At 39.4% G+C, this 20,636-nt stretch overlaps 1 protein-coding gene across 2 annotated transcripts in view; it reads right to left on the reverse strand.

Moving 5' to 3' along the window:
* Positions 1-181: 181 nt before the first annotated feature.
* dagla (diacylglycerol lipase, alpha) overlaps positions 182-20,636 on the reverse strand; it is a 34,693-nt gene continuing 14,238 nt past the window's right edge. The window contains exons 4-21 of one of the 2 annotated variants that reach the window (XM_077519040.1): positions 20,450-20,551; positions 19,339-19,477; positions 19,169-19,256; positions 17,517-17,651; positions 17,286-17,363; positions 16,878-17,002; positions 16,468-16,618; positions 14,255-14,338; positions 13,805-13,882; positions 13,599-13,679; positions 12,922-13,064; positions 10,882-10,950; positions 10,724-10,796; positions 10,356-10,567; positions 9,831-9,957; positions 6,045-6,211; positions 5,076-5,093; positions 182-3,910 (exon numbers count right to left, since the gene is read on the reverse strand). In XM_077519040.1, the coding sequence (XP_077375166.1) occupies positions 2,866-3,910; positions 5,076-5,093; positions 6,045-6,211; positions 9,831-9,957; positions 10,356-10,567; positions 10,724-10,796; positions 10,882-10,950; positions 12,922-13,064; positions 13,599-13,679; positions 13,805-13,882; positions 14,255-14,338; positions 16,468-16,618; positions 16,878-17,002; positions 17,286-17,363; positions 17,517-17,651; positions 19,169-19,256; positions 19,339-19,477; positions 20,450-20,551 (2,915 nt within the window). In that variant the 3' untranslated portion in view covers positions 182-2,865. The remainder of the gene's footprint in view (positions 3,911-5,075; positions 5,094-6,044; positions 6,212-9,830; positions 9,958-10,355; positions 10,568-10,723; positions 10,797-10,881; positions 10,951-12,921; positions 13,065-13,598; positions 13,680-13,804; positions 13,883-14,254; positions 14,339-16,467; positions 16,619-16,877; positions 17,003-17,285; positions 17,364-17,516; positions 17,652-19,168; positions 19,257-19,338; positions 19,478-20,449; positions 20,552-20,636) is intronic. The other variant, XM_077519041.1, reaches the window with a different exon arrangement.

Genomic DNA, 20,636 nt, shown 5'->3' on the forward strand with positions numbered 1-20,636 from the left:
TACATTAAGTCTACAGAGCATGAGTACTTTTGTCACCTCATTGGGTGCTACATGGAATCAAAAATTCTGCGCTAGTCTGCTTAGCACAGTTGAGTTTATCTTTATACAGAGTTGAATAAAGTGCAACGTATTGAAATGGGGAAAATAATTTGTAAGGAAGAAAGAAAACAAACGGCAACAATGCTGACCATGTTTTTTAATTTATTCCATAACGGGCAAGTTCAGTAAGGGGAGGGATCACATACATTCCATTGGGAGCAGGAGGGGAAGGAAGCAAACAAGGTAAACATGGAGACGACATATATGCAAATAGTCCTCTTTCTTCATAGAACAATTTGTGATCCCCTCCCAATAGTTTAATAAATAACTTTCAGATGAAATATTTCCTGTGTTATATGTCAATATTGATATTTTTAAATATATACCTATCTTCTTTTTGTTATACAGTTGTTCTCTACGTGGCTATTTGAATTATTATTATTATTTTTTTAGACATCTGCATAAATAATACATACAGAAGATGGTGCTGTACACGTGGCCAAACAGTGCTTTGACTGGTTGCAAGCTTAATTATTTAATGGGTTAATAACCCAATAACATTTGAGTGAGAAGAAGGGACTGTCAAGATGATCTGTGCAGTGACAGACTTGTAAACTGGCAAGATGTGAGAAGTGCTGTGAGTAACAACTCTTGTTCCAAACAGAAACTGAGCAGATCACGTTGGTGACTCCAGGCTAGGCATTCCACCAAAGGTCATTCTGCAGAATGTCTCACCACAATGGAACATTCGGAAATGTACCATGGCCGAATGTTAAATACTTTTCCACTTGGACAGAAAAAAAAGCAAAATGCACAACTTCTGGGGAAAAAAAATAAAAAATAAAAAATAAAATAAAAAATAAAATAAAAGACCAAAAATTTGAAAGATTAAAAAAAACACCAACATCAATCTGTTGCAAGAGCAATAAAGATATCACCATCAAATACAGCAATAAAAGTGAAACTATTTATCGTAATAAATAACACAAGTAGTAAACCACCTGTTACACCCTTGGTGATATGGAAGATTGTATGCCACATGTAGAATTGACACCAGCTCATTTATCCATGAGTCCAACCTCGAGGAAGGGCGAAGTGGACCAGATTAAAGGGAAGCAAACACCTGATGTCCATCATGTCTGAGAGCACCTTGAGAACAAGTGAAAATGTATCCTGGCACAATTACACAACTCATGGTTTGGGTATTTCTGGGATCCTGCATTTGCGTTAAATGGGAAGTCAAAAAAAAATAAAAAATCTTGAGAAATATATGTTCTATGCAGCCCCACTAGTATAAATGCGATATTCTGGTTAATATTTTGTGGAATATGTGTTAAGCAGCAAAATCCAGCAGTTTCTATCAGTATCAGAAGGCGGCCATTTTGCCACTTGCTGTCGACTGAAGATGACATCACAGTTGCTCAGGTCTCAGGTAACAACCAATTACAGTGCATCTTCAGAAAACAGGTGAGCTGGGATTGGTCGTTACCTGAGCCCTGAGCAACTGTTATGTCATCTTCAGACGACAGCAAGTGGCAAAATGGCCACCCCCTTAGATGGGCAAACCGTAAAATGGCTGGAGACTGCTTCATAACTCATATTCAATAAATGTAATATTAATCAGAATGTCATGTTTAGACTAGTGGGGTCACATATAACATATAGGAAACATTTAAGGTTTGACAATGTCAGCATTTGTGTTACTGAAACTCGCCCCAGTGTGAGGAATCCCACTATGAGAGCGGTACCGTCTCTAGGAAACAAAGCAAACTATGAGCTAGGTGGTTATTGCGGCTTGAAGGTTGACACAAATACGCAACAGGAAAAGCCATGGCAGTCAGGTGGTGTCTTTCCTGTGGTGTGTAACAGTCTCCATGGGAATGACAGGGGTGGGACATAATAAACATACCGTAGCTTGTTGTGTTCAAATAAAGCAATAAGCATATACAAAAGTACATCTGAGAAATACATTTGGCAATATCAAGGTATTAAATCATTTGGCAAAGAAGGGACTAAGCAAAAATGATGTGTGCAAGAGTACCAAATTGTCAATCTAAGTGGCTTAGTGACATCTCTTTGAAAAGACAAAAAACTATCATGCACTATAAAGAGTAACCAAAAGGCTTCAAAACATCCATAGGCGTCTGTCATAACTTTGTCACAATCACTAAATGTTTAAGACACAACTTCAACCACACACACCAACTCTTCCTTGACACCAACACTGTATAGACCTGAGGAACATTGTGTCACGTCTTCACACTTTCTACTGACTGACATATGTCCATCTTCACATTCCTGAACGAACAATGAAAAATAAAAAGCAGGGAGAAAATATGCTGCTGAGGGTGCAGGAAGTAGTAGAGCACATCAAACCAAGATGACGTGCCTTCGCAAACTAGCTTCTTCTACAGTGTTAGCTTTTGAATCCCTGCTAAGTAAACGACTCTCTCTTTCGTAGAGTTAAGTCAGGGGATGAACGTATGCTGAAATGTTTCACAACATTGTCTTGGAACGGTATTTGTGAAGCTACAGTTGTTCATTTCCACCCAAAAGCAGCACAGCCCCCTGGCATGCAGAGAGGTATCTTCTTTGTCGTCATTGCAATAGTGCGAAAATGCTATAAACATCATTTTAGTGGGGCAGGACACCTGAAGAATGGAAATTATTTGTGAGTTGGTAAGTCAAGCTCTGTCCTTAGTTCTTTGATGAGTGACTACATTCCATCGCATGCACATACTGTGATATGTTTTTTTCGTTTTTTGTTTTTTTTCATTTAGAATGACTGCATCACTTCATTTGGAGTAAATAGTTAGTTGAAGTAGACTACACCATAGAGGACAGAGTGTTCTCCTCAGGACAGTGGATAGGGATAGATGTTCGTAGTGAGTCAATGGCCGGTGGGGCGCCCTCACCAGGCGAAAGGTCATTGAGTTCCTCAGATGATGAGAGAGGGAAGGAAGGTGACAAGGAGATGCCAGAAGAGGGGTCAGCGGATCCAGCAAAAGTGCGTGGCGGCTTGGGGACCAAGTTGGGCTCCAATGTCGCCCTGGCCAGAAGCTGTTTGTCATCCGCTTCGTCTCCCAAACAACACTCCACGTGCCCAAGCGAGCCGCGTCCTGACTCTGACTCCCCATCGGACAGATCCATCGGAGGTGAGTGGCTGCCATCTAGTCTAAAGAGAGAATCCAAGTACTGGGCAAATTCCAGCACTGTTCGGCTGGGGTTCCCATTTGATAGCTGGGGCGGCGGAGGGGACGTTTCCCGCCGTGTCTCCGTGCTAAACTCCCACGGTTCTTTGTCTCCATCCATCGCTCTAGAAGCAATTTGCGGACTGCGGGGAGTGTCGGGAGTGCTACCTGGGCTGTAGACGCCTGGCATCTGTTCCACATCAGGGGGAATTTCAGCGTAGATAGGCTCTGCGTTGAAAGGCTGAGGGGAATAATGTCCGCTGTAGCGAGGCGTGGCCGGGGAAAGCTGCATGGAGTACTCCGGATTCGATACAGGGTCCAATGGTGTCAAGAAAGGCCCAATCTCGCCCAAGTGTTCTGGTGTGGCCTGGCAGAGGCAGTCGGCTGCCAGTAGTTCAGTGCGAGAGCTGAGAGACGGATTCTCTTCAGGAATCGGGGCATCCAAAGGGAACGGGAGGCTACTAAGCATCGGAGAACCTCGGAGTGCAGCAGAGGAGCGCCTGGAATCCAGGCTGTAGACTGATTCGGCGTCTGACAGGCTTTCCATGACTGCCAGTGGAGCTTTGCGGTCCCGAAGCTCCACTGTCAGGCGCTCCCGTGCTCCACGCAACACTACGGGTACTGGAGGAGGAGGACACTCAGAGAAACCGTCCAGAGATATTTCAGACTGGGCACAGGAACTAGAGGAGAGGACGAGAAAGGATAGGAGTGACAGGGAAGCGGAACTCACAAGGTGCGATTAGCATGACTAAAATAACAGCTATACTAGGGAGGGGATTAAGAAGGGAAAATGGGTAATGGTTTGTGCGTAAACATATACAATATGAACAAAAGTCTTGGGACATACCGCTTGAAAAAGTAGGGATGGGACATATCCAACTAAACCGGAATTTCAAATGCTGGAGCATAATTAAAGGGGATGTCAACTGGAAACATTTCTTGGCAATAATGTTGTACGTGATCTCACTAATCTAAAAATGGCATTCTGATTAATATTATATTTGAGGAAGATAAGTTATGTAGCAAAATCCAGACATTTTCATCCATCTCAGGGGGCGGCCATTTTGCCACTTGCTGTCGACTGAAGATGACATCAAAGTTGCTCAGGGCTCAGGCAACGACCAATCACAGCTCACCTGTTTTTTTAAGCTGAGCTATGACTGATGATTACCTGAGACCTGAGCAACTGTGATGTCATTTTAACTCGACAGCAAGATGGTCGCCTGATATTGATTATAAACTGCTGGATTTTACTGCTTAACTCATAATCCACTAACACAATATTAGCCAGAATACATATTTATACTAGTGGGGCTGCATAGAACATATTGTCAAGAATTTTTTTGGGGGGGGATTGACTTCCACTTTAAGAAACTTTGGACTTTTTCTATGCTGCCAACAAAGGCCCTTTGAGTGACTATGAAGAACTAGAAGGGATTGTAAACTCTTATTGACCCCACCCATGATTTTCTTGATAGATAGAAACTCCTACATGCTATTGTACAAATTTCCATTTTCACTTCCTGTTAGTAAAACAGTATATTTGTCTCAATACTTTTGTCCATATGGCATGTTTGCATACTTAATATTAAGTAGGCACCAAGGAGAAACACTGACAGGAGAGTGGAAGGTCAACATCCTGGTGGGTACCTCTAAGGCAGGAAAAGTAACATCAACTACGTCTATCAGAACACAGACTTTGGACAGGGACTGAACCAGAGGGGGCGTGGCGAGAACTGAATACTACCGTACGTTGGAACTGCTCTGTGGTGAGACAGTGTGCATGCGTGCATGAGAGAATAAGGTGCACATTACGAAGAGTTAGTGATCACATGCTTTCCTTACCGTAACAATGTTTTTTGTCTTTTTTGTTACCCAAACAAAACAGACAGGAATTACAAGTTTGAGAAAAAAAGAATAGAAATTAGTAGCAGTAGTAATGCTGGTTTAAAAATGATGTACTGCATATGGTATGTTATTCTAAAAAATGTGCACAAAGAGGCCGCTTTGGTTTTAGTTAGATATATTTTTAGTTCCTCCTTGTATTTTTACTCCTGTGTGTGTTGTCAGCTGTGAGATCTTTGACAATTATGTTCTGTAAATTGTATTAAAACAATGATCAATAAATTAATTTAAAGGATTACTGTTAGTAACAGCTTTATGGAAGCGGAAAACAGCTCACAGCAAGTGTCACAGCGACGGATTTGTTCAACATTCAAAGACTTGAGGTACATCTGCTATTTTAGTTCACATATGGACACTAGTGCTGTCAAAGTTAAAGCGTTAACTAATTAATTAATCACAAACAAATTATCGCATTAATCATGTATTAACGCAGATTAATCGCACTATTAATTTTGACTGCAAATTATCCTTTAGCTTGACAGCGGATGACTACGTTAAAGGTAGCACAGGTTGTGTTTGAACAATAAACATAACATATACTAAACTGCACTAAACTGAAGCATTTAATAAATGTTTGCGTGTGACATTCAGAATATTAGTTGATGTCAAACTATCGGGGTCATTTTTTTCCCACTTTAAATTATGCAAGCAATTTACTGATTAGAAAAAGAGGAGGATGAGACGTTCTCCTAACATTAAATGCCGAAAAAATTAACACATAAGAGGTGCATTTTAAATTTGGCGGGCAAAGAATGTTGATAAAAAGCCTTTTTAATTAAGCGATTAATCGTGATTAATCAAAATTTTAAGATGTGATTAACCTGATTAAAAAATGTAATCGTTTGACAGCCCTAATGGACACTCAATATTTTACACCACAACACATCCAAAATGGCGCTGAATACTGACCGAACACTACTATTCCTGCGGTGGTGTGTTGTAGGCATCGGCTGCTGCGCTGTTGCAGATGCAGCCATGAACACACTCTCGGGGTTCAAGTCCACTTCTGTCGGGCTCACCATAATCTTGGCTGCTGACAGCAAAGCCGTTTTTCCTTTGTTGTAGTTCTCCAGGACCTGTCGCAAGCACAGAGGTATACATGTGACGAGATGGCAGACATTTTGCAGCTTGAGCATCAAAATGAAATACTAATGTCAGAGAAAAGGAAGGAGGAACATATACATGTGATAGAAGTGAACATTAGTTTTAACTTAAACTTTTTTTTTTGTAACTAACTACACAATAGATACATGACCCATTAAAATGAGTTATGTATGCATACTGTATGCTCTCTTCATGAGCCTATATTAAGTACACAGTTTACAAATGGTTGTATAATGAGTCGTAAAAGTAGAATCAGTTTTGTGCGATTTACAGTTTAAACAGTTTGTATATACATTCTTTCTATATTTAACCGCAGATACTGTAAAACATCCATCGTGATAGTACATAGTGGTTGAGATAAATGCAAGTGCGAGCTAAAGGTGAGCTTACACCTACTCCAACTGACATTAAACACCCACAGTGGAGTCACGGATGCCTGAGGAAGATTCACACAAGTCCTACAGTATTTGAGGGAATCGCAGTCCAGAGGATTGCAGTGTATGTAAACAACTGACAAAACAGACAATCACATGAATACAACAATTACACACACTTTTGTGGTTAGCTTTAATGAGTTAGAACACATACCAGAGGCACATTATGCTTTAAAAAAAAAAAAAAAAAAGACTGGACATGCAAATGTGACAACAAAAAACATACTAAAAAGAATGTAAATGAATGCTTGAATTTGAAATGTTCATTGAGGCAATATATCAGTCAAGGAGCATGTTTGCAAATAAATACAGAATCATTTTACACTGCTGGGTGTTGCCAGTGGGCTTGGCTCATGCAAGACTGCCTCTAAAAGGGATAACCTACAGATAGTTGGCACGGTTAGAAATGTAAAACAAAGCACAGCAACAATCTGAAAGCAGACAAAATTAAGGTGACAACTTAATGCAGAGAAAGACTTTGGCAATATCTGCAATCTGTTCAGCTATGTACACTTCAATAAATTATATGCACATGACAGAATTATTAAACTAGAATATGCCATCCTTTCTACCCTTTTAAAATGGCTCCCACTGTTTCAAATGAGAAAAACAGGACATAATATGATGACTCAGCGGTAGCAGCATAAACAATAATAATAAATGTGCTTGTTACTCCTAATTTTCAAAATGCTGAGAAATGTTCAGCTCCCTGTGAGGAAAGAAGGAATGTGTCTTGGGAAAAAAAAGAAAGAAAAGAAAGAAAGAGATGAGGAAGAAGGCGCAGTCAGTGTGGAAGGCATCACCATGGCAGCTTTGTGAACACAAAGAAAATGTGTTAGCGGGAAGAAGTGGGGGAGTGCCATGTCACAGCACTTGAGCAAACGTGCAGAAAGGAACAAAATGCTGAACGTGGGTTTTGGATCACAAAGGGTGCAAAAAGAAATCCCGATGTAGGTTTTGAGCAAGATTTATGCTCTCAATTAGCTTGATGTGGTGCACAGACACATTTCAGTAACCGCTTTATAAGAGTCATTTGCGCCCTGGAATGCAGCTATGATTTTTGACTTCCTCTGGGGACCTTGCCTGGACTTGTTGCCTCCAGCCACAACTTTCTATGTGCAAAAGAGCCACAATGAAGGCTTTTAAAGTCTCACAGAAAGATCGTGACCCTTCAGTGGAACAAACGTAATCGCACTAATGAATTATGAGTTATGAGAAAAATGATTACATTTTTAAATTACTTTGTGTAGCTCTGTATATGTTGACATGCACTGACAGTTTAAATGATTGTTGCCAGAGGCAAGACAATTCTTATTGCTCAACACAATGCAACATCATGCAATCTCTCAACTGCAGACCCCCTCTTGTTGGAAGGTGTTATGTGACGTCCCATCTTCATAGTATTTCTTTTCTTGGGACTCATTTGGGTGAAATTTCAGGAGTGCGAATTGCATCCACACAAAGGATGGCGTAAGGTTGGACTGTTTGGGTTTGTGGGGGAAAGCATTCTTTGTCTGCAACTGAAAGAGCTGCTGGCTGGGGGTCAGAGAAATTTATAGCATCCGTAAAAGGAGATGAAATGATGGTAGGGAAAGAGATCAGTTGGGTCTCTGTAAGGGAGGCATTGCAAAAAACGTCTTTAAAGGTGGGGGAAGACTTGTCATGGGCAATACTGTTAGCGTGCGATTCTGTATTGGTGGTTATGTGCACAGTGGTGCCATTGGTAGGCTGAAAGACCTCAAGCACCTCCACTTCCAGAGTCCCCTGCTCAGACAGAGGATAACATGGTTCCAGCACCTGCGGACACATCAGAGGTGCTACACTTCAATAGGAGTATACATCTTCATGCAGATGCACCGTCACCCAAACCAACCGTCACCTCGTATTTAACTCTGCAATTCTCAAAGTAGTTCCTTCACATACAAACATACACTTTAACACCCTTATACCAGAACAACCTGTCCTGTCCACAGGACACCAAAGAACTGACCAGAAAAGAAGGAAGGGCACCCATGCTTGTGTGAAGAAAATTAAATGATAGGAAAGATGAATTATGGATAATACAAACATTCAATTCAACAGACATCAGTGAGAACACTTATGGGGCATACCAATGAATGGTGACGTTTGTTCCCCCTTTCTGTGATATGGTGTGTTGCTGATTGCGATCAATTTATTGCTGAGACGTTCCATCCAGAGTTTTAAAAATATATTATAAACATACACTTCACTATTTATTTGAAGAAATAACCTTATAATGTCACGTTTGTTTTTTACTGCTGTCATCACATCAGCGCATCTTAGACAAAAATTATCCCTCACCATGTTGAAAATTATTACAATAAAGTTGGGCTCTATACTAGAATGTGATATTCAGTTTAAGTTAAGCAAATCCAGCTGTTTCTTTTTGTACATTCAAAATTTGAACAGTGGTAATATTTAGGGATGGTATTGACTATAAGTTCCTCAAGAGTTCAGTTCAATTCAATTTAGATTTTTTTTCCCCACTTTAATTCCCTTCAATTCAATCCGATATTGATTAATTATGGAACATCAATTCTTCTTAAACAGCAAGGACATGATAAAAACTCCACAAATATTAAATTCCAAATTAAATTTTGCAGAGGCAGCAACTGGTCAAATGAGTTTATTAATGAGAGTAACACGTGTTTTAATCACTTAAGTGCTACACAAACACTGACATCAGCAAAGATGAGATGAAAATAGTTTCATAATTCAAATTCAATAATTGTAAATATTAAGTAAAGAGATTCTGAATTGCCTTAAAGTGCACTAAGTCTTTCATAAATGTAAGAAAATACTTGTGTAATACTGTACTTGTACTTAAAAATACTTGTGTACAGTAAATTTCAAGAAAACTGTAAGATACAAAAAAATAGCCTTGGTTTTATGAATCGATATAAGGCTCAAAAAGGAAAATCGATTTTATATTGATTATTCGATGTTTTTTTTTTTTTTTTTTTTTTTTTTTTTTTTAAACGCAGCCCTAGTAATAATACCCCATTAGTGTGCTAATTAATAACCTCAAAGTGTTGTTGGATTCTCTTCCCTCAAGAATTTGATCATTATAACAATGCCATCCCAGCACAACGTCAGTGAAGCCAAAGCAATCAGCATGCACATGACGAGAACAGACCTTGTTTAGACCCTCCATCACCATGAGAGGCATGTGCTCATTAAGCATGGCAGGTGAAATGATGACTTCGTTGAAGGCCTTGTTGTCCCCCCAAAGAGCCGAGTAAGTTGGCTCTTCTTGACCACAGCTACGAGAGAGTGAGACAGAAATAAGAGAAAGTAAACACATCCACCTTATTGTTTTCCCAGTCAACATAGGGGAGGCATTAATAGCAAACACTATGAGAATGTGACAAACTACAGTTTACTTGGGGGGAGGTTACCATAATAGCAGTAACAAAACAACATCTATATGTAGCAAAATGTAGAACTCTAAATGCAGTAAAGTATGCAGCAAAGCACCAGTAAAAACCTCATACAGTCTTCTTAAACACACGTTGGATTGTCTGACTGTCATTTTTCTGGTAAAGAATTCACACTGGTGGTTTACCACCAGTTCGGAGGAACGGAGTGAAAAAAACAGTGGGTGGCCGTAATTCTGACGCAAACTAAAGAAGCGTGCAAGCTCTGAAGTCAGCCTTCTCACCAGGTCTCTGGCGGGTGGTTGTGCACCACGTGGATGATCCGGCCGGGTGGGTAGAGGGGGGTCGAGGCTGAGAGGGCGATGCTGAGGTCACTGGGGTGGAGCCACAGGCGACTACTTGGGGGTGCTGCTTGCTGAGGCGGAGGATCTTCCTCCTCCTCAAGTGGAAGCTCCGATTTTGGGATGCATTTGGTGCCTCCCACAATGATCCGCCACTGTAGGGGGAAAAATAAAAAATCATTATTCCCAGCTTTGTGGAATAATGTACTGCTTTTTTTTTTTAGGCATGGGCTTCAAAACATTACACTGCACGTGAAATAGCATTGTTACATTTAAAATCCGGTAGAAATGATACAGAGAGAGAGAAGTACCTTTGGCTTATTACTTTTCTGTAGAACTTCTAGCAGATGGCGACGGAAGCCCTCCAGTTGAGACAGGCCAAGTCTAAAAGACAAAACCAACAGATGGCTTTGTGACAAGTTCATGATTCTAACAAGTGCATATACAATGTACATGTGAAAGGACATACCTTGGTACCAGATCTTTTCCTAACACTACAGAGGTTACAAACTCTTTGGAGTACTCCATGGCATCCTCACTGGTTTTGGGCGGGGGGATCATGCAGGTTGTTAAATAGAGGAGAAATTGGTTGGACACACTGATCACTCATAGCAACTGAGCTTCAAAAAAACAAGGAGAGACAGACTTCAAGGCTTTTGCGTTATCAAACTTGTCACATGTGAAATGAGAAGAAGGCTGAGAAATGTCATAGCTAGGAGATGAAGAAGTTTCATTTGGATTGACTTGATTCAAGGAAATATACAAAATAAATCTTATTAAAAAAAACACAAAAAAAACGCCAACTTTCACTTCCACACACTCTCTCATATTGTATAGTGTTTTATTATTTTCAATACATTTTACTCATGATGTGCTAAAACACAGCTTCCTACAAGGTTTTTAGTCGACCACCAAATATCAAAGATTACTCGTTGGCATGGAAATGTTGCTTCCATCCTGACAGCCAAAAGCTTAATTTAAGATTCTAGTTATGTAGTTGCTATAAAACGTATTAAGTATTAGTCATCGACTATTAAGAATGTATTACTTGGAATCTAATGCAGCATTTCAAGAAGTGAACACATTTAGTAAAGTTCCATCCAGATGCTTGATTCTTTTTGCACAGTATCTTTTTTTCCTCTTGTACCTGAACCAGAGCTTGACATTAACATAGGGCTTGACGTCATGCCTTCCAAATTGGGGGTGATTTTCATCAGTGAAAATCACAGTGGAGGATTTTTATTTTTATTTCATTTGTAAATTATGGTGGAAAATAAGTATTTGGTCACAAACAAACAAGATCCGTGTTAAAGAAAGACAATGGGGGTACGTATTGTAACGTGGATCATTGGTAGAGTGGTCGTCTCACAACCCTGTGAGCGTGGGTTTGATCCCAGGCCAGTGTGACTATGTCAAAGTATCCTGGAGCAAGATACTGAACCCTCAATTGCTCCTGATGCTGTGTCATCAGTAGTCAAAATGTAAAGCGCTTTGAGGGCCTTGTAAGGAGGAAAAACACTCTAAAAATGAAATACCATTTATCAGAGTAAAGTGTAGTTTGAGTTCAATATTTAACACTGACACTAGTGTAGAGTACTTTCAACACTACTCAGTGTTAATCAGTGTAGATTTTTTTTAACATTATTAAGTTGAGTAACACTGGTTAAGTGTGAAACGGGTAACACTTTGAAAAGTGTCAGATATACAGTCATTTGTGTGGACAAAAACACTTTTCTAGTATATATAGCCTTCTATGAGCCTTGATCTAAATCCCAATAAACATCTACGAAGAATGCTACCTTTCAAACTTGAAGATATTTGGAACAGTTTGTTTATGAGGAGTGGTCCAAAACACCTGCTAAGAGGTGCAGAGTTTACACTGAAAGTTACAAAAATCATTTGATTGCTGTTATTACCTCAAAAGATTGCACACAAAATATTAAAGGGATATTTCACTTATTTTGCCCATTATAGCAATAAAGAGTTAATATTTTGTCTATAATTAATTTGATACTTTCATTATTTTTCACATACAATTAGTACCACATTTTGCAACTTGTTGTCGACTGAAAATGACATCACAAGGGCTCAGGTAACCAATCACAGCTCACCTGTTTTCTAGGTTTGGTCATGTGACATTCACAAGCTGAGCTGTGATTACCTGAGCCCTTGTGATGTCATTTTCAGTCGTCAGCAAGTTGCAAATTGTGTTTTTAAAGGTACTAATTGTACACGAAAAATAATGGAAATATCAAATTTATTATAGGCAAAATATTGTTTGACGGACAAAAATGGCTAAATAAGTAAAGTATCTCTTTAAGTGGCCATCATTTTTGTCTAGGCCTGTTTTCTGAGTTTTTTTTTTTTTTTTTTTTTTTTTATAATTCTGTGGAACCAGTTTTAAAAAGCACAGTCTTATTTTAATTGGTTAATTTCCATTACATTTTTACTTACTATTATCTTTCTGTATGTGCAAAAAACTGGAGTGAGAGGGGGGAAAAAAACTTACCTAAGAAGGCCACCAGGTGGGGAGTAAGAGTAGCAGTGAAGTGTGGGATACTGAGGTCTCAGCAGGAAGGAGAGAATAGCAGCAGTACCGGCACCCAGAGAATGGCCTACTATCACTAGTCCATAGTGCATGGTGCCCTTGTTCTGTGGGAGATGGCCCGAATCATCACACTGGAACACTGCAACTACTTGTGCAATATTTCTAAAATTATCCTTACACTCTAAGTATGACCGCAAATATGATAGATGTATTAGTACATACTGTAGTTGTCTTCATCCATTCATCATATCGACCAGTGGCACTCAACTGATTTTGGGTCAGTCGCTGACAGCTAATAGAAAAGTTGCATGTACAGCATTCGTATTCTAACTTTCTCGGTAGAGCACAGAGATGCACAGATGCTAATCCTGTGTACTCTAACAACTAGTTTATGTTGTAAATATACAGCGCAACTCAGTGAGAAATATGTTTTTGACAGTAAATAATGAAACATTCTAAAAAGTGTTTCAAAATATTACTGCACGTGTTTTCAGAGGCTATATTTAAAGCTAACATGATATGGTTCTTAACTTCTATCAAAGTGGGTCTCATTTGCACCAATAGGACAATGCGGGTGCCAGGTCGACAACAGTTGAGAACCACTGATCCAGACAATAAGTGTGAATGCGTCCATGTACCAAGTCTCTTCCAAAAGCTTGTGACAGTATCATTTCTTGCTCCAGTTTCTTCTTAATGTACTCTGCTGAGTAAACCATCCCCTAAGAGAAAAGAGACAAAGATTAAATGTGGTGCAACTGAACTAAGAATTCTGCCGCATTGAGCTCCTATTAAAAGATAACGACCGTAGTGTCAATGTACTATAGCAAAATGGTTTCTCTCCGACCTTGTGACCGAGCCAGGTCCCATGCTGCTCCTCCACGGGTAAACGCTCGGAATCCCCCGACAAATCAGTCAAGGCATCCTGATGTCACATACAAGAAAACAGGTCAGAATAAGCAGAGAAAATGCGGCTAACCAACTACAACCCTAAAACATTCTGTGCTAAAATAAAAACAAAGACTTTTTATAGAGTTAGAGGTTTGTGAGAGGACTGATCTCTGACGTTTCAATCACAGCCTAAAATACTACAATGCAAGTATTCCTTCAGGGTTATGTAAAAAATGGACAGCACATTTATATCCGAGTGCTGCTTTGGTACTATGCATGTACAGTGTGGGAGTTTGTGAGCGCTGCCTTGCACCTCGTGCAGATGAGGCCATGAGAGAAGATGGGGGCAACACAGGTTTAGTGGTGGTAGATGTAGAAAGTCGTACTGCGCAAAGCTGAAATTCACCTTTAGCGATAACGTCCCTCTGATACTGATAACAACCTTCTTCTTTTCATGATCCACTGCCACAAAAAATGGAGTCTCATAAACCTGGATGGAAAATGAACAGAAGACAGCAGGACATAATGTATAATGGATAATAGGAGAGAATTACAGCAAGGATATCGCTAAATTGGGAGGTGAACGTGTCATGTGAGAGGTCAAGTTTTGTTGATCGTACAGCAAAATGTTACCTGACTAACAACAACAACAACAACAACAATCAACACAACATCCCTGACAAATAGGTTACATGATAATCATTTAACACCCTTTTGCCAAATTGACCTTCAGGCTTCTGCGTCTTGAGATTTAGTCCATGACAATTGCTCAACAAAAAGTGTGGCAAAGCACAGTTTCATCCAGTGAGACTACACAACTCTCACCCCACTCATCATCTCTCAGCAACTAAACTGGTGAGCAAAGTGTTATGAAAATAGATGACAGAAATGACAACCACAATATTTAGGAGAAAAAAAAAAAAAAAAAAAAAAAAAAAAAAAAGGATCAACTCCACAATACCAGGGTTTTCCCTGCATAACAAATTTGGAGGCCGAGCATACATCTAATTTCAGGCTGCCTCTGGCTACAATGCCTCTGACATCAGACAAAACTGCACGAGTTGGGTGTTATTTTTAACTGTAATTGCGCCGTTACAGTACACCATCAGGCACTGTATCAGAAACAGTGGGAAGAAGAGCCGCAAATGATGTATTTTCTTCCTACTGCAATTGGGTTGGACGGCTTTATGGATTTCGTCCAGCTTCTTCTGTAACCAAGCAAGTGGTTAGGATCATTATAAGTTCTCTGAACTTGTACCTGATCCTTTCGAGTACCACCTTTGTATAACTTTTGTTGTAATTGTTTTGTTTTTAAACTTGATGACGTTACTGAAACAAATGGGGGAAAAAAGTATCCTAAACTATGAATACCCAATGTTTTTGCTTTTCAGAGATATATATATATGAATCTCTCTCTCTCTCACTCTCTCTAGGGCCTACAGTAGGGATGTAACAATATCCAAACATCACAATAGGATATCACGATATGAGGGTCACGGCACGATAACTTTCACGATATTGTTGGGGGTTGGTGACATTTAAAAAAAGATCACAATATTGTAAAAAAAAAAAAAAAAAAAAAGCTCATACTAAAAAAAAAGCACAATAATGTGCTTTTTTACATAACAGCAATGCATATAAACCACCTACAATCTCTAATAACAATATTGAGGCACTTACTTGCTAATGCAAGCACACATTGATCGCATCACAAGGAAATTAAGTTCCCCTTCATCGGACAATTAGCATAGATTTTAAACATAGAAGCCTGCCAAAACATCCCTAATGAAAATTAAATTGCACTAATAAACTAGCCACTAGAGGGTGCTAGAACTTCACAAATAGAAATCAACCTGACCTTTTTTAACAGATGTGTTCCTTTAAAATATTGTGAACATGATGACGACGATATTGTGGCAGTTTTAATATCACGATATCATGATATAGCCCTTATCGTTACATCCCTAGCCTATAGTGCTGTCGCTATCGAATATTTTTAGAATCCATTATTCTAACAATGTTCTCACCTAGCAGTTTTGTAATGAAGCCTAATTTGTCACTCCACAGAATTTGTTTCCACTGCGACAGTGTCTAGTGACGGCATATAGTTGATATTATTCCATCCTATGCGTGACTTTGCGTTTGATCATTTAAGGCGTTTATGCAGCTGCTCGGCCATGGAAACAGCCAAGAATCCCCCAGCGCACAGTTTTAGTGCCGATGTTAATGCCAGATGAAGTTTGGAACTCTGCAGTTAGTTGAGTCAGCAGAAGAGTGGAAACTCTTACACACGACGCACCTCAGCCTTCAGCGACCCTGATCTTTAACTTTACAATGTGTGCTATCTACTTTCCATGCCCGAGTTGGTGTGGTTCCTAAACTCCACTTTACTTTAATATGTTTAAATGTTCAGCTTAAAATGGGGAATGTCTAGCAGGTACCACACTCAAATTCAGCGGGCACTTTAGGTGACCCATTAGTTCGCTAATGTTTGCAAAGGCAGACTGCCTGCATGGGCGCTTCCTTTTATAAACCTGTTCATAAAAAGCCCCACAAAAACAACACTTGGTGTAATTGAGAACGTACACACTCCAACTGCTTTGACGGTAGAATACTCACGGCATCATGACAGGAAGTGTAGACTATGTGAACCTGCTTCAGATCCCGGTCCAAGAATTGTCTGCGGATGGCCAACACATTACAACCGCAACAATTGTCCTCCTCCACTGTCACTGACTGGGACAAACGTGAGCCAGACATTGATGTGCAGCTTGGGGCATTGGAAGGGGAAAACAGAAAACAAAGATTAGAGAACATTGAGTGGGCACAATAGGAACTGTGGTTTAATGTATGTAAAATACATAATCCCATTCTGTGTAAGAGTATGTGATTAATTCAACGTTACCATTCCCAGACGAGTAGTCTCAATGGATTGTCAATTAGCAAGTGTTAATGGATGTGAAAAGTTCAGTGTCCCAATAATAAGACAAGCTGATCAAAACTGCACAGGTGTGTGTTTGACTGCTTACGGGCAGGTGCTAACGAGGCGGCACAGTCCACAGGCTGGCTTCCTCATCAGGTACATGGGCCAACCATACGCAGCTAGAGCAAAGAGCATGTAGTAGCACACATCCTTGTACATGCCCATCTCAGTCTGGGATAGAAGAATACAGATACATTAGAGCTGTCAAAATGAATCGATTCATCGACAAGTAATCCATTATGAAATTAATCACCAATTATTTTAATACGTAATGAGTAATTGTTTGGAGCCATTTTTAACTTAAAATGGATATTGCAGTGTCCCAAGTGTGCCTTGCACTCAGGTGAGTCAACAGGGGGGAAAGTGTAAAAGTGCTTGTATTTATGGATAGTGTGAATGGATGGTTTTGAGTTTTGGCTTCAATTATCCATCATAAACATAGCAAAGGACTCACCGAGTTCTTAAGGTCCAGATATCTAGTGTTCCGAGTGACAGGCATCCCAGAAAGGAAGGCCAGAATATCATTGTTGGCCTGTGGAGGGAAAGTAGTACTATTAAAAAGCGCAACATGGAAAACTAACTTCATTGGGCGGCTTGGTGATGAAGTGCTGACTCTGTGAGTGAAAATACAATTGGTGGTTTCTTTTATTGTGTTCATTGGGGCCTTCATATTGTAATACTGTACCTGATCCAGGATAGACGATCTTTTAGACCTCTGTGTCTGACGCAGGAGGACCAAGCCAGCAATAATATCACTCGGCACAATATCCAGGTCTCTGAAGAACTCTGCGAACAGGCTTGCCACCTCTGAATAAGCATCCTGTAGAGGACAGCAGCAGAAGCATGTGAGGGCATGGTGTGAAAAAATAAATAAAATAAAATAAAATCGATACAGCAATACATCGTCAGACGTCATAATCGATATTGCTCATTAATTTTAAATACGTTTCATTCATGCACTAGGCAGCAGAGTGGAGTGGGGGAGCAGACGAAAAGGACATGAGTGCCTTGGGTGTTTAGTTTGCATTATAGCCTACTTATTTAAAAAATAAATAAATAAATAAATAAAATAAAATAAAATAAAATAAAATAAATAAATAAATAAATAAATAACTGTACACGTGACGTCTTTTTTAAAAATAGACCATCAGTGATTGGATACCGTGTCTTGCTAAGAAAAATTTAAACCGAGGAAGAATATCATTTATTTACTTATTAACTTAAGATGGTACATGTACCATTTCTTCTATATTTTGTTGAAAAAACAAATAGAATGTGTTACATGAAGAAAATGCTGTTTTTATTTCCCCAAATATTTCAAATAAGCACATTTTAGAGCTGTAATTTTAATACTTTGATATTTTTACTCATATCGGCCCATGCCTATTTCTAAAGTTTCCCGGTGTGTCTGTGAACGCTGCTCCTTGCTCTGCAGTACGTGCACATTCAGATCAGGCATGCCGCTGAGTGATAAACCAGAAGAGCTGCTAACAAAAAAAATTTAAAAAAAATTGCCATCCAGCATAAATGCACATCATATCATACATATATATGACTGTTATAATAAAAATGCAAGTAAATTAATGTAAAACATCGGGATACGTATCGTCTTAAAAACCATGTTTTGGGACACATATGTATCGTGATACGTATCGTATCATGATCCCTGTATCATGATAAGTATCATATTGTGAGGTTGTTGCAATATCCAGCCCTAGTTTGAACTTCTTTTTTTTTTTTTCTTCATTTTTAACAATAGTGCTGCAAAAGTTTCTTAAGACCTTGCTGTGAAATTTGACTGGCAGCAGAAGTCACACTGATTTAACATCAAAAGTAGCTTTATTTTATTAAAACATATGTATTTTATTAAAATTAGCGAGTCGTCTATTAAAATCATTTTAATAGACCACGCGCTAATTTGCATGCATTTGAGTTTAGTTGAGTGAGTTTAGTTCACATAATTTTAAGAAAGCCTGTGTGTGACGCAGTCAGTCTGAGGATGTCGTGTAAAGACCACGGACGTGTAGAGAGAGAGAAAAAAAAAAAAAAAAACTGGACTCACAATCACTTCACTACGGAGCCCCTAAGGTGACATGGTAGAAAAAAAAAAAAAAAACTTTGCGTTCCCTCGCAAAGATTGCGAGGGACGCAAAATGTTTTGCGAGGGAACGCAAAGTTTTGGGTTTTTTTCTACCGTGTCACCTTAGGGGCTCCGTACTTCTCACGGCTGAAGCCAGAGGGCAACATCATATGTTGTTTCCTTTGTAAACCGAGGACACACTATACTGATATCCCGTAAGCTGCTCTATTTCTGTAAAATGAATTCATGTGACTTACTGATTGTGTGTCCTGGGCTCTTGTGCAGCACATGAAGAATTTTAGTCTTCTGCTCCAGCTGCTGGCCTGGCCTTCCTCAAGTCTGTGTCTGAAAGTGAAGGAAATTGACAATGAGGTTTGGATGTTCTTGTTTGTGAAAATAAATAAATAAATCACAGGTTTGTTAGTACCTTAGTGTATATGTTGTAAGATTTCGTTGACGCCGGCGAGTTGCTTTCAGTTTGACAAATGTCCGCCCGGTAGGATCAAAAGTGCACATAAGCGTAATGCAGACGCTGAATATCACTAGCCAGTTGCACGCAACAATCCCTAAAACACAACATAACAATATATACAACAATTTTAAACCAAATTACAAATGTGGATGCGCACAAAGTTTTCCACCAGGTATTTTATGAATTGTCATGTAAATATGGCTGCAAACAGAAACAGAAATCGCGCTGCGTTAGTCCTCGTGGATAGGTTGGTTTCAACAGACCTTCACAACCCCCCAAAAAATCATGAGACTGCTCAAATTAATCAAATTACCGCATTTTCCGCACAATAAGGCACACCTCATTATAAGGCGCACCTTCAATGCATGACATATTCTCAAACTTTTTCCTTATATAAGGCGCACCGCACTATAAGACGCATCTTCAATGAATGATATATTTTAAAACTTTTTTCATATATAAGGCGCTACAGTAGAGGCTGGGGTTACGTTATGCATCCATTAGATGGTGCTGCGCTAAAGGGAATGTCAACAAAACAGTCAGATAGGTCAGTCAAACTTTATTAATAGATTACAAACCAGCTTTCTGACAACTCATTCACTCCCAAAATGAATAAACAGCTGTTTTATTATTTTCTCTGAGGTAAAGTATTAGTATTAGCTAGTGATCCATGATGACGGGATCTTCTGCGCATGCGCGTCACCGATCGTCCAGGGTCACCGATAGCGTCTTGACAGCGAGACCTGTGGCGGCTCAATATTGATCCCTATATAAGGCACACCTGATTATAAGGCGCATGGTCAGCTTTTGAAAAAAAATTGAAGGCTTTTAGGTGCGCCTTATAGTGCGGAAAATACGGTAAAGGGAATTATAAATGTTTTCCCCAAGTTGATAAATACGGTTGGAAAACCCAAGAAATCTGTGAACTATGTTGTTAAAAAAAAATACACGTTGGTGGTTTCAGCAGATAACGAAGAACTATAAATACAATTCATGCCAACGGGATATGATAAGTCCATTTTCACATTCTCAAAACCGATCTATCGAAAGCTTCTGTTTGACTCACCCAAAGCTAGGTTTTTGGCAGTGACATCAGAGCATGGCTGGTAATACTGAACGAGCCAGGCAATTCCCACCACTGCATACACAAGCTCTACCAGGAGAATGGCTGGAGATAAAAAAAAATGTTAAGGCGAATAATCAATAAAAACGTTTTCTTTTTTTTCTTGACACTAAAATACCACAAAAACACA

The sequence above is a fragment of the Festucalex cinctus genome, chromosome 4 (assembly GCF_051991245.1).
Source record: "Festucalex cinctus isolate MCC-2025b chromosome 4, RoL_Fcin_1.0, whole genome shotgun sequence".
Classification (NCBI taxonomy): Eukaryota; Metazoa; Chordata; class Actinopteri; order Syngnathiformes; family Syngnathidae; genus Festucalex; species Festucalex cinctus.